This window comes from Octopus bimaculoides, chromosome 1, assembly GCF_046866305.1.
Source record: "Octopus bimaculoides isolate indiv1 chromosome 1, ASM4686630v1, whole genome shotgun sequence".
Taxonomy (NCBI): Eukaryota; Metazoa; Mollusca; class Cephalopoda; order Octopoda; family Octopodidae; genus Octopus; species Octopus bimaculoides.
This window is the reverse complement of record NC_142928.1, coordinates 91205105-91218690: the sequence shown is the minus strand read 5'-3', so window position 1 is coordinate 91218690 and position 13586 is coordinate 91205105. Positions and strand designations below refer to the sequence as shown.

Here is a 13586-nt window from a genome sequence, read left to right as displayed (position 1 = left end):
TAGGTCACGACATGACATGACAACAAACAACTAAACTCTGTAAGACAGAACACTATTAAACCTTGTACTAACACCTGCACTGGCTACATGCAGAACACTAACACATATACTCTCGCACTAACAAAACAGTAATGTTTCAGATTGCAACAGGTGGTGTTGTACACCAACAAGTATAAGAGAAGTGGTACAGGTGAAGGCACATGGCTGACTGGTTAGAGCGTCAGACTCACAATCAGGAAACAGTGAGTTTGGTTCTCAGACTGGGCTGTGTGTTGTGTTCTTGAGCAAGATACTTTATTCCATGTTGCTCCAGTTTATCGAGCTGTTTGAAATGAGTTGTGACGTCACTGCTGTCAAGTTGTATCAGCCTTTCCCTTGGATAACATTGGTAGTGTAGAGAGGGGAGGCTGGTATGCATGGGCGACTGCTTGTCTTCCATAAACAATCTTGTTCAGACTTGTGCCTCAGAGGGGAACTTTCTTGTTGCAATCCCATGGTCATTCATAACCAAAGGGGATCATTACCCTTTACAGTGGATTGGACCAATATTTAATTATTTGTTTCACTAACAAGCACAATAGAATAAGACAGCTTGTGGAGGTCCCAACACAGTTCTGATTTCTGATAGAGGACAAAGTAGTTATGTCATAAATGCTCTTGAGAAAGACATGAATGTAACTTAATTTCATACCTCTCTATATGTTTTATAGTCTTGTATCTAAGTAAAAAAATAAACATTTATTTGTTCATACTTACAAGAAGGTTGCATGGAATGTCTTCGGTTTCTCAGTTCATCAAACCATTTTCTTACAGGATCCACTGTTATGTAACGGCCTTCATAATTATATACCATACTCTATAAAATTATTTTTCTTTAAGATTTTCATATATCAGTTGATTACATTCATATATTAGTTATTTATAACCCCAGGTCAGATCTGATCAAACAGGTCTATAGTTAAAGACATTTTAGCCATGACCATTCCATCTTTTTTTCCGGACAATGTATTCAAAATTAATATGACCATTTATTTTTAAGATGGTAAAAAGTTATTTGATGGAGTTTTGCTGCTGTTTCTAGTAGATGAAGCCATGATGTATAGCCTTTCTCATTGAATTGGCATAGAATAAGTAGATAATATGGGTAGCTGGGCTGATAGTTTAAGTGGAGCCAAATGTTTCATTGTTCTTTGTCTATCACTATCATTCCTTTGAGAATAGTTAAGACATCTAATTTCCCAATGATTCCCTCCACCTGTCCTGTCCCAACTATAAATAGGAATTACTATCATCATCATCATCATCATCATTACCATCTTCATCATCATCATTTTACTGTCTATTTTTCAATGCTTACATGAGTCAAGTGAAATTCTTTGAGGCAGGTTTTCTATAGCTTGATGCCCTTCTTGCCATCAACTCCCTCTCATTTCCAAGCAAGATAATATATCTCCAAGGCCAAACATGTTTCCACAGAAGATTATAAAAACAAAGGAGACTGCTTGTATGACAGTGGTACTTATTTACAACTATTGAGCAGTGTCAAGACAAGGGAACAAACAAACACACGCGCATGTGCACAAATATATGCTGCAAGCTTCTTTTAGTTTCCCTCTAAATTTGCTCTCAAGACTTTATTTGGCCTAGGGCTTTAGTAGAAGACACATGCATAAAGTGTCATGCTGTTGTACTGAACTTGAAACCATGTAATCAAGAACTTAATCTCCTAACTACACAACCATATCTGTGTTATTTAATAACGATTCAGACCTGAAAAGGAGCTATGTTAGAAAAAAAAAACATTCTGTTTCTCTGGTTTTCTCTTCTGCAGTCAACTCCTGTAGGTTCAGCATGGAAAGATTATAAGGACTCTGATAAAATAGCTTGCTGTAGATTCAATTCAGTTTACTATGATGTTTCAGTGGTACTTCAACAGGCTATGGGATAGTGGATCATCACCAAATCAAGTGATTTTGTTATTAGCCACATATGCAAAGTAGAAGAAACATCATTGACTTCTTTACCTCATTGGAGTGAGGTAATCAAAAGAAAAATCCACATATCGTGCCTAATTTTTGCTTAGTGTTTATTATTAACTCCAACAAATTTACGTAATTTAAAAAAAAATTAAAAGCATTCTACTTATACTAATGTTGTGAAGATACATGGCTCAGTGGTTAGAGTGTTAGGCTCACAATCATGAGGCAGTAAGTTCAATTCCCAGACTGGGCTGTGTGCTGTGTTCTTGAGCAAGACACTTTATTTCACACTGCTCCAGTTCACCCAGCTGAAGAAACGATTTGCAACATCACTGGTGCCTAGCTGTATCAGCCTTTGCCTTTCCCTTAGATAACCTTGGTGGCATGTTGGCTGGTATGCATGGGCGACTACTGGTCTTCCATTAAAACAACCTTGCCCAGACTTGTGTCTCAGAGGGTAACTTTCAAGGTGCAATCCCATGGTCATTCACGACAGAAGGGAGTCTTTTATTTTACTTATACTAGCATATAGGTGCCGGCATAGTTGTGTGGTTAAGAAGCTTGCTTTGCAACCACATGGTTGCAGGTTCAGTCCTACTGCATGGTACCTCAAGTAAGTGTCTTCTTATCTAGAGCTGGATTGATCAATGCCATGTGAGTGAATTTGGTAGACAGAAAGTGTGGTAGTCCTTTGTGTGCGTGTGTGTGTGTTTGATGGTGTTGGTTCGTTTTCATCTTTGTAACTTAGTTTAACAAAAGAGACCAATAGAATAAGTACCAAACTTAAAAATTAAGTACTAGAGTGATTTGTTTGGCCAAAACCCTTCAAAGTAGTGTCCCAGCATGACCACAGTCACATGACTGAAACAAATCATAATCATCATTACATCATTACAGATTTAAATAGAAATTTGAAATCAAAAAATACATACAAACACTGTAGTAGTATGAAGAAACAAGTGTAAACCAGAAAGAAATTTCTACATACCTCTGAAAAATACACAACAGACAATGCTGGTGTAAATGGATTTTCAAAATATGTTTCCAGTAATTCAGTTCCAAAATTGTTGAGAGCAGTTCTAATTAGAGAAGAGAAATTTAATGAGGCTGATGAAAATACAAGGATTTGGATTTTTATCTGAATTCTGAAGTAACCATTTAGTATTTAAACTGGCCATATCCAGCCCAAATATCCTACCTATTTTCTCTTCAAACTGGCTATATCTGGTTCCAATATTCTACATGTTTTATGTTCAAACTGGCTATATCCAGCCCATATAGTCCATCTGTTTTATATTCAAACTGGCTTTATCCAAATCAAATATTCTATCTGTTTTATGTTCAAACCGACCAAATATTCTGTTTGTTTTATTTTCAAACTGGCTACGACCAACCATATCCAGCCCAAATATTCTACCTGTTTTATGTTCTGACCGGCCTCTCATACCTACCCTACAATGTCATTCTAATCACATCATCAAAATCACAAAGCTATGAGATAAATCATGCTTAATCCAAAGCAATGTGAATAGACAAGCATTACATTCGACAGAGTAACCTAAATGTTAAAGGGTTTAACTTCTTATTCATCATTATCATTTAACATCCATTATCCATGCTGGCATGGGTAGGGCAGTTTGACAGGAGCTGGCCAGCTGAAGAGCTGCCCAGGCTCCATGTCTGTTTTGGCATGGTTTCTACAGCTGGATGCCCTTTCTAATGTTATATATTTAAAAAGTCCACTCTGCCCATAATGAAGCCTATTTTGTGGTTGTTATTAAAAGATGAAATATAGCATACTTACACATTTATCCAAGTGAAAACCATTTCTTGACCAAGCTTAGACATAGACAACTGCTGAATATTTGAATAGGAATCTTCCTCCATAGATTTTATAAACAGAATTACAAGTGGCTGCCCAGATTGTAGGAGTTTGGGCAAAATGTCTGGAAAAAGTTCCATCTAAGAGTTAAGAGACAAAAAAATGATTAGTCACAAATGTAATTGCAAAATATAAAATAGGCTTTGAATATATATTAGACATTTTTTGGTGCAAGATAAACATGGAATTAGACTATTAAATTCACATTTGGAAAATTCATCAGAAATATATTTTAGATATTAAAAATCTGAATCAGTTTTTTTTATATAATTCACTGACTTAATTTTTCTTAATGTTCATAATAATAATTATAATAATAGTTGTAATAAAAATAATAATAATAATAATAATAATAATAATAATATAATATGGAGGGAGAGAGAGTGATAGGTGGTAGCAGTGGTGTTATGTAAAACTCTAGTCAGTCTTGAGAAGATGAATAATACATAGATTATGTCAGTTTGGACTGGCCTCTAATGCATAGGTAATTGGTCACATGACTTGCTGGTGATCTACTGTAAGATTTGGATAGATCAATGGTTCTTAACCTTTTTTTTTTTTATTTTGTAGCCCCCTCCCCTTCACCAACCTTTTAAGTAATCGTTATGCCTAGCATCCACTTAAATTTACTTTATACATTGAAAGTTAATAACTTTACTGTGCCTGATGTGATCTCACTTTATTTTTATAACCATTACTAATTTGGTTTCGTGAGATAGAAGAGTTGCTGAAGAGGTCCTTGATGTGTGATGAAAGATTTCCAGACATTGGACATAAGATAAAATAAGAATAATAATAGAGTGAAGAACAAATATATAGTGCATGTGTTTATTTGGCAAGAAAAACAAAATGACCATCCCGAAATGTAACATCACTAGTTTTATTATGCATAAAATAATTACTACAACAGGTAAAATTTAGTATGTTAATTATGTTACCTTACCACAACCTAAAGCCTAATGCCCCCTTCGACATGTCCAGTGCCCCCTTGGGGATGGTACCACCCACACTGAGAATCTCTTGAATAAATGGATAATAATGATGATAATGGATAGAATTCTACTGCGATCATTAAAGAATGAAGCTGAAATAAAAAGAATACTTACAAAATGAGATTTATAAGAATTTTTCACAAATGTTGTCATTGCTGGTGCAGAAAACTGGTCAACCATTTTGCTGATTGACAGATCTTGGTTTGTCCACTTGAGAGTCAACACAGAAGGTACAGCCACTTGTTGTAGATGGCCACTGCCAATAAATAACAAGTAAATGGAATAAATATTTCATCTTTTAATATAATAAGTGCAAATGTCAGTGTGTCCACACCTTTTCAACTTTACTCTTAGAGACCGTAGCCCAACATATCATACCATTTTGGAATCAGGCTGACTCCTTGAGTAAATTAAAAGCATTCTGATCTGAATCCGGACCCGCAATCCTGAAATTTTGGATTCACAAGTTTTCATTACTGCAATTGGTTTTGGTGATTTTTTGCGATAAATTTCTTTGTATAACAGTTTTTATAACTTGGAAATAAATTTTGGGAAAAACTGAAATTAATTGCAAAATTCAGTGATTATTTTTGGGGATTTTTTTTCTGATGAATATGATCATCATTGGGATATGACTCTGGAGGAAGCAATTGCAACAGATTCTCCAAAACAAGTCAGAGGTCTGTTTACAGATCTTCCCATTCTGGGTCAGTGACTTAAAAGTCATATCCTAGCTTAAAATATATATTATACAACATTATTAAATAATAATACTTTCTAATTTTTAGTACAAGGTCTGTAATTTTGGCAGGGATGGGGAGAAAATGAATTACATTGACCTGAGTAGTTGACTGGTACTTTATTTTATTGGTGGTAGCAATGACAACGATGACAGCAACAATAACAACAACAACAATAATAGTCTTTCTAATTTTCAGTACAGGTCTTTGATCCAACGATAATTTTCTCTTTTCCTGCCAATGACAGGGGCCTTGGAAAGTGGTGTGGACACTGCATTTCTACCACTGATTAAGGCATCATCCCTTTTGTTATTATATTCCTGTTGAAGTATGCTGCCTTTGTTGTAAACAATTTTGAAAATAATGAAGGATTGGTGTTTGGAACACAAATTATTTTAGATCACTCTAAGCAAAAAGTTTTTTTTATTTTTATCATAGCACCAAGGGCAGTGTCAGGCAAATAAGAATCAAAAGAGTTCTAAAACAATAAGAAATAAAAAGAAATGGTATGTCAGCTAGGCTGAATACATTAGCTGGTTTTCAATGTTTTTCATACCAACAAGTTAAGTAAAAGAAAAGAAAGGATGACTTGATTATGATGTAAATGGAGTTTGTTACAAAAACCAGAGAAATGCTGGAAGATGAAAAGAGAATGTTATGCTTGGGGATGGTCATCTTTTGCTTAATTAAGCATACACACTATTTATTTGGTCTTCACTTTAGCTTTATTACCTCTGCCTTAGCAAAGGAGGAGGTATTGTTTTCAGTCATGTTTGCTTGTTTGTTTGTTAGTTTGTCCGTGGACAAGATATCTCAAGAACCACTGGATGGATTCAGATGAAGCTTTCAGGGATGTTTGGCTTTATGCTTGGCATAAACTGATTAGATTTTGGGATCGATCCAGTACTGGGCAAGGATTCTGGATTTATTTTTCTGCTTTTTTACTTGATTTTTGAGAGCAGCTGGGTTCATTTTTAGCATTCTCATTTCTGAGTTTATTTCAGATTTTCTCATATTAAAAATTATCTCTGGTTATTCGTTGAGAGGACGTTGGTGTTGCCTTGGTGAAGGTTTGCGATCTCTGAGTGCTCTTGTTATTTCTGTTTTTAGTTTATTTGTCTAAGTTCTTTTGTTGTACATTCTGTGACCTCTTCGAAAACTTTCTGTCCCATATGTCTTCTTTTGTCCTGTATATCCATTTTGTCTTTCTAACGGAAAGACAAAATGGAAATTGGCAAATGATGACCATCCCCATGTATAAAAATATCTGTTTCAACAAACCGTTTCACTTCAAGAATCTTTCAAAACAAATACATAAACATGGGAGGAGAGAATGGTATGATAAGATTTCTTGAGTTTCAAATGAACAGGTTTTAGTAACTTCCAGCAGTAAAGAAATAAAAGTGATAAGACCAAGGCCTGATAATTCTAACATACAATGACTTAATTCATAGAAAGAAAATGTAGCTTATCTTACAAATAAGCTGCATCAGAACCAGTGAGTAGAATAAACAATGCTGTCCCTTTTTCTGCTTTGGCAACTTTGTAGAATTCTTTGATTTCTGTCAATAAAATATAAACATGAGAAATGGAAATTTAGAGAATTATCACTTAAATATTGTTATATTTTGGGATGGTTTTTTTTTTTGTCAAATAAACACATGTACTAACTATTCATTCTTCACTCATTTATTAAAAAAAAAATGAAAGCCCTGAAATATAACAATATCACCTTGAACACACAGTTTCACATCATGAATCATGCAAAACAGATTCATAAACATATCACTTAAATACATTTAGCTAAAACTGCCATTGAATTTGTATGCATGTCACCATGCACATGTATGTGTATACGTGTATGTGCATGTGAATGTTTATTGTGTGTGTGTGTGTGTGTGTGTGTACTCTTTACTCTCTTTTACTCTTTTACTTGTTTCAGTCATTTGACTGCGGCCATGCTGGAGCACCGCCTTTAGTTGAGAAAATCGACCCCAGGACTTATTCTTTGTAAGCTTAGTACTTATTCTATCGGTCTCTTTTTGCCGAACTGCTAAGTTACGAAGACGTAAACACACCAGCATTGGTTGTCAAGCAATGATGGGGGGACAAACACAGACACACAAACACACATATATACGACAGGCTCTTTCAGTTTCCATCTACCAAATCCACTCACAAGGTTTTGGTCGGCCTGAGGCTATAGTAAAAGACACTAGCCCAAGGTGCCACGCAGTGGGACTGAACCCGGAACCATGTGGTTGGTAAGCAAGCTACTTACCACACAGTCACTCCTGCGCCTTACATACATGTGTGTGTGTTTATTTTTATGTGTCTTTCATATAAAAACAGTTAAACATTAACTGAAGGATCACTTAATACATTTAAGTCGAGAATCACATCCCTCTTATTCTTATTAGGCAATCATTGACAGTGACTTCAAAATTACCCCACAGTTGTCAGTCCAACAAAGGCAGCAGAGTTGCAACTTTGAAGTCACGATAAACCTTTACCTTGTTCAAATAACAAATACATGAGTGTGTGGTGAGGAAGTTTGCTCCCTAAATCTACGCTTCTAGGTTCAGTCTCCCAGCACAGCACATTACTATAGCCCTAGATGGACCAAAGACTTGTGAGCAGTTTTGTAGACAGAAACTGGGAGAAGCCTGTCATGTGTATATTATGTGTGTGTGTATGCGTATGGTCATTGTGTATGTGTGTATGTGTACATATATAAACACTGACACACACATAAATACATACATTCATCATCATCATCATTATCATCATCATCACCATCATCATTTAACATCTGTTTTCCATGATGGCATGGGTTGGACAGTTTGAATGAAAACTGCCAAGCTGGGGAGCTGCACCAGGTTCCATTCTGATTTGACCTGGTTTCTACAGTTAGATACCCTTCCAAATGCCAACCACTCCAAGAGTGTAGTGGGTGCTTTTTACGTGTGCTACTGGCACAGGTGCCAGTTACATAACACCGGCTATGATGATCCCACTTCGGCTTGACAGGTCTTCTCAAGTACAGCATATTTCCCAGCGTTTGAAGGGTGCTTTTTACATACCAGTTACGAGACACTGGCATCGACCATGACTACCATCTCACTCAACTTGATGGATCTTCTCAAGCACGGCATATTGTTAAAGGTCTCAGTTACTTGTCATTACCTACATGAGGCCCAACATTGAAAGATCATGCTCTACCACCTTGTCCCATGTCTTTCTGAATCTACTTCTTCCACAGGTTCCCTCCACCGTTCAGCACTTCTTCTCACAGCTGTCCTTGTCTATACACATCACATAACCATACCAACGCAGTCATCTCTCTTGCACACCACATCTGATGCATCTTATACGATGGGTTTCTTTCAGTTTCCATCTACCAAATCTACTCACAAGGCTTTTGTCAGCCTGAGGCTATAGTAGAAGACACTTACCCAAGGTATCAAGCAGTGGGACTGAATCTGGAACCATGTGGTTGGGAAGCCAGCTGCTTGTCACACAGCCATGCCTACACCTATATATATGTATGTGTATATATATATATATATATATATATATAAACACACGCATGCATGCATGCACACATACATGCATGCAAGCAAGCATGCACACATTCACGCACACACACACGCACACACATACGCACACACACACACGCACACATTCATATGCATCCAGCCACAGAAAAACTGCCAAATAAATTCTGTATGACCCATGCAATCATGGAATATTAGATATTAAAACAATATTTATAATGATGATGATTTAAGAGAAGTTTATAACATGTAAGTTTATTGATTCCAGGAATAAATGACTTTGTATGCTGTAAACTTGGCTCTATTTACAGAACCTGGCAAAGATGTGGACAACATCCACATGTTGAAAAGTGGTCAAAACTCAAATACCTAATGGTTAATAAAGAAACTGTGAAAGTACTAACAGAGATCACGAAATCTATTTGCCATGAAGTAACAAGTCAATACAGTACTTATATCCAGCCAATAGAAGACTGAGAACAAAGACTTCAAAATGTGCTAAATGTACAAAAGTAATTAGCATCAAGGATATTCATCATCATCATCGTTTAACGTCCGCTTTCCATGCTAGCATGGGTTGGACGATTTAACTGAGGACTGGTGAACCAGATGGCTACACCAGGCTCCAATATGATTTGGCAGAGTTTCTACAGCTGGATGCCCTTCCCAACGCCAACCACTCTGAGAGTGTAGTGGGTGCTTTTACGTGCCACCGGCACGAAGGCCATTCAGGAGGTACTGGCAACGGCCACGCTTGAAATGGTGTATTTTACATGCCACCTGCACAGGAGCCAGTCCAGCGGCACTGGCAACGAACTCACTCGAATGTCTTTTCACATGCCACTGGCACAAGTGCCATAAAATGAAATCTATTGCTCAGGTGGCTTGTTTGATATAGATTATGTTATCAAGGTTACCTAAGTAGTGATGGAGTTGGCTGCAATAACTGTTTAGGAGCTAGAATAAGGAAACCATATAAGAAGTCTAGTGAGTTGCTATCTTTATTGGTAATAAATGGTAGACTGTGTGGTTATTTCTTCTTCTTCCTCAAGTGATGACAACCAAGATGCATTTTATAATACTACATCAGGAATCCCTGTCTCCCATTGGCTTTAGTAGGTTCTCAATTTCATGTTGTATGTCTCTGCTAAAACATTTTAAGCCAAATGAAACCCAATTAAGTTGGAAGGAAAATCCTTTGGTTGTCAAGAATTATAACTTCCAAATTATTTTGGAACTATGATAAATTTATATTGAATTTTCTGGTATACAAGTCAGTGTAGTATATAGTGTAAACATGTAGTGTAAACATTCAAACATTGTCATTATCTTTCCAATTCCTGCTGCATTTCATATGGAATTTGACGTGTATGTCTACATTACTTTTTTAGCTGTAAATTTTAATCTGAAGAATTCAACTTGTATGCTAGAAAATATGGTATCCATTCATAGAATTCATGTTGTTTTATAAAATTCATATTCTCTGAGCGTGATTATTGCCAGAGCAGCTGTCTGGTTTCTGTGCCGGGGGCACGTAAGTAGCATCATTTGAGCGTGATCATTACCAGCGTCGTTTTACTGGCATGTGAAAAATATTTGAGTGAAGTCATTGCCAGTGCCGCTGGGCTGGCTCCTGTGCAGGTGGCATGTAAAAAATACCATTTTGAGCATGGCCGTTGCCAGTACCGCCTGATTGGCCCTCGTGCCAGTGGCACGTAAAAGCACTCACTACACTCTCGGAGTGGTTGGCGTTAGGAAAGGCATCCAGCTGTGGAAACTCTGCCAGATCAGATTGGAGCCTGGTGCAGCCATCTGGTTCGCCAATCCTCAGTGAAATCGTCCAACCCATGCTAGCATGGAAAGCGGACGTTAAACAACAATGATGATGATGATGATGTAATTATTAAAAAGAAAAATTTTATCACATCTTACCAGTGCTTTGTTCAGGAAACAATCCAAGGATACACATGGATGTTAGGTTGATTGCACTTTGAAATGATCCATTTAAAATATTATTGACGTCATCTTTAGTTGCTTGGATTACATCTTCCACAGAATGACTGAAATTTAAATAAGTGGATATGTATATATTTTAAAAATTGGATTTCAGCAGTGTGTGTATATGTGTGTGTATTTATATGTATATGTGTACAAGACTTTTTTGGATTTCTCAGCTTCAGTTATCTTTCCAAAGTTTTTTTAGAAGTAGCAAGTTTCGTTAATAGTTGAAAGCTTGTGCAATTTCTATACACAAAAAAAGGCAAATATGTACATGTTCATATATATATATATCATCATCAATCATTATCATCATCAACATTTAATGTCTGTTTTCCATGCTGGCATGGGTTGGACGGCTTGACAGAAACTAACAGTTCATCCATTATATTCTCTTTTCTTTTCCTCTATCACTATAAATGGAGTGCTATTGCCTTTATCATTATTATTTCCTAACCATGATTTATGATAAAAAAAAAAAATAAAATAAAAGAAACAATTTCACTGCATTACAAAATAGGGCAATTTGTTTAAAGGAAATGGCTCACTTGTTGCAGATCCTGGCACACTAAGTGAAATATTATCCTTAACCTTAATCCTGCAACAAACCATTGGTTAACTATATGATATTTGTCTTTCACTAGAAGCTGAAGTTATATGATTAGAAGTCTGAGTAAGTCTAAAAAGAAATAAATAGATGGTGCAGACAGTAATTTGCAATTGAGAAGAGAAAATAATTGTTGGGAGTACTTTGGTAGAGGAAATAAATAGTATAGATAAGGTCTCCTGTCCTGGAGGAAAAGAAATGTAGTTTGTGGAGGGGTATCATATTTATTAAAACAAAGTACAATGATTATAAACTTAAATACATGACACTAAAATACTAAAGCTTACTAATCATAAAGACAATATTTTGATAAAATTAGATTCAGCCATTGGATGTATCAAGGTACATAACTCTTCTTGGGCAAGGTACACAACCCTTCTTATCTATCTGTCTGATATGTTTCATCCCTACTGCACAACCGAGTGCATGGGATTAGAAATTGCCTCCCTTTATACAATCACTTGATCTAGCACCATGAAAAATGTTTACATTTTGAGAAATATAAATACATTAAGTTTAACATGAAAAAAAAAAATGAAAAAAATAGATATAAAACAACAAAATTACAGGTATAAAAATTTCATGGCACTTTTGGCATTTAGAACTCCAGTATAATCAATTATCAAGTCTTGACCATCTTTTCCAGGTGGTTTTCCAAGCAGTTTGATTGTTGGACTGTGCGTAATGTTGTATCGATTGCATTCCTCATTCCAGTGTAAGCAGTTGACCATGGCACAAGAAAGAGTGGGGTAGTTTTCACCAAACTGAGACTGCCATTGCTCCAGAAGACGTACAAATGCTATACCAACTGGCTCATCTGTCAAAATATAAATAAGATTTATATGAGATTGTTGAGTTCCATATATTATATTGAATTACAGTATGCATACATGGAAGATGAAACATATCTTGAGCAAACCTGTTCATCCATTTTTCAGTTATGTGTTACATGTACAGTTGGAGTTGCACACAGCATTTTTGGTTACAATGGCAAACTACTTCTGTATGTGACAACTGCACTCACAGGTGAACAAGGTCTCATCCATGTCTTAGCCATGGATACAATAAAGTACAGGTTATCAGTTATGAAATGCTAATTTATTGATTACTAATTTACTGATTGATTGTAGCTTTCTAATTCAAATCAATATTTTCCCAAAGCATTTATAAATATCTATTTGTTTCTTAGATGACAAGCAATGTTGAGTAAAGATTTTGCTCTTGTGTAACTAAAACAGTATTCTAGTTATGAATGTTTGTTGGTGGATAATATACTTGTTTATGCTGGTAACAAAAGGTCTGCTATCTGACTGCAGCAATGAACAACATCACTGAGTAATCTCTAGTTATAGCTTGGCTATAAACAAAATAAAGAACCAATGATAAGAAATGAACAGCTGAAATCTCAACAGGTTGTCTGTTACCCTATCAAATCAACCACACAAACTTATGTCACTGGATGAAGAAGACTGGATCGCTATTTATATATTGTAGTGGCGCGAAATTATAGCCGCCATTGAGGAAGTACTATTCTGCGCATGTGCAAGGGACTTCACCACCGGAAGCCCCTCGAGTGCGCATGCGTAGTAAAACTTGTACTTAAAGAGTGAGTTTCACTTTCTTAGGCAGTTGAGCAAAAAACCTTCGACGTGACAACACCTCGCTCCTCAACGAAGCACTCTTCACCACGATGCTATCGATATGATAGCCATTTGCTCCTCTGGCAAGCATCAAGGAAGCCCTTAACCTTCCAATACCAAATTACAACTTAACCAGCAGCTTCTAAGCTGAGTGACACAGGATTTATAAAACCAAGCATCATCAAAAAAAT

At 36.2% G+C, this 13586-nt stretch overlaps 1 protein-coding gene across 2 annotated transcripts in view; it reads right to left on the bottom strand.

The window, feature by feature from the left end:
• LOC106874231 (thioredoxin domain-containing protein 16) overlaps positions 1–13586 on the bottom strand; it is a 35930-nt gene that overhangs the window by 3650 nt on the left and 18694 nt on the right. For both annotated transcript variants that reach the window (XM_089353859.1, XM_089353861.1), the window contains exons 11-17: positions 12323–12572; positions 11083–11210; positions 7071–7155; positions 4968–5109; positions 3784–3941; positions 2968–3058; positions 757–856 (exon numbers count right to left, since the gene is read on the bottom strand). In XM_089353859.1, the coding sequence (XP_089209985.1) occupies positions 757–856; positions 2968–3058; positions 3784–3941; positions 4968–5109; positions 7071–7155; positions 11083–11210; positions 12323–12572 (954 nt within the window). The remainder of the gene's footprint in view (positions 1–756; positions 857–2967; positions 3059–3783; positions 3942–4967; positions 5110–7070; positions 7156–11082; positions 11211–12322; positions 12573–13586) is intronic.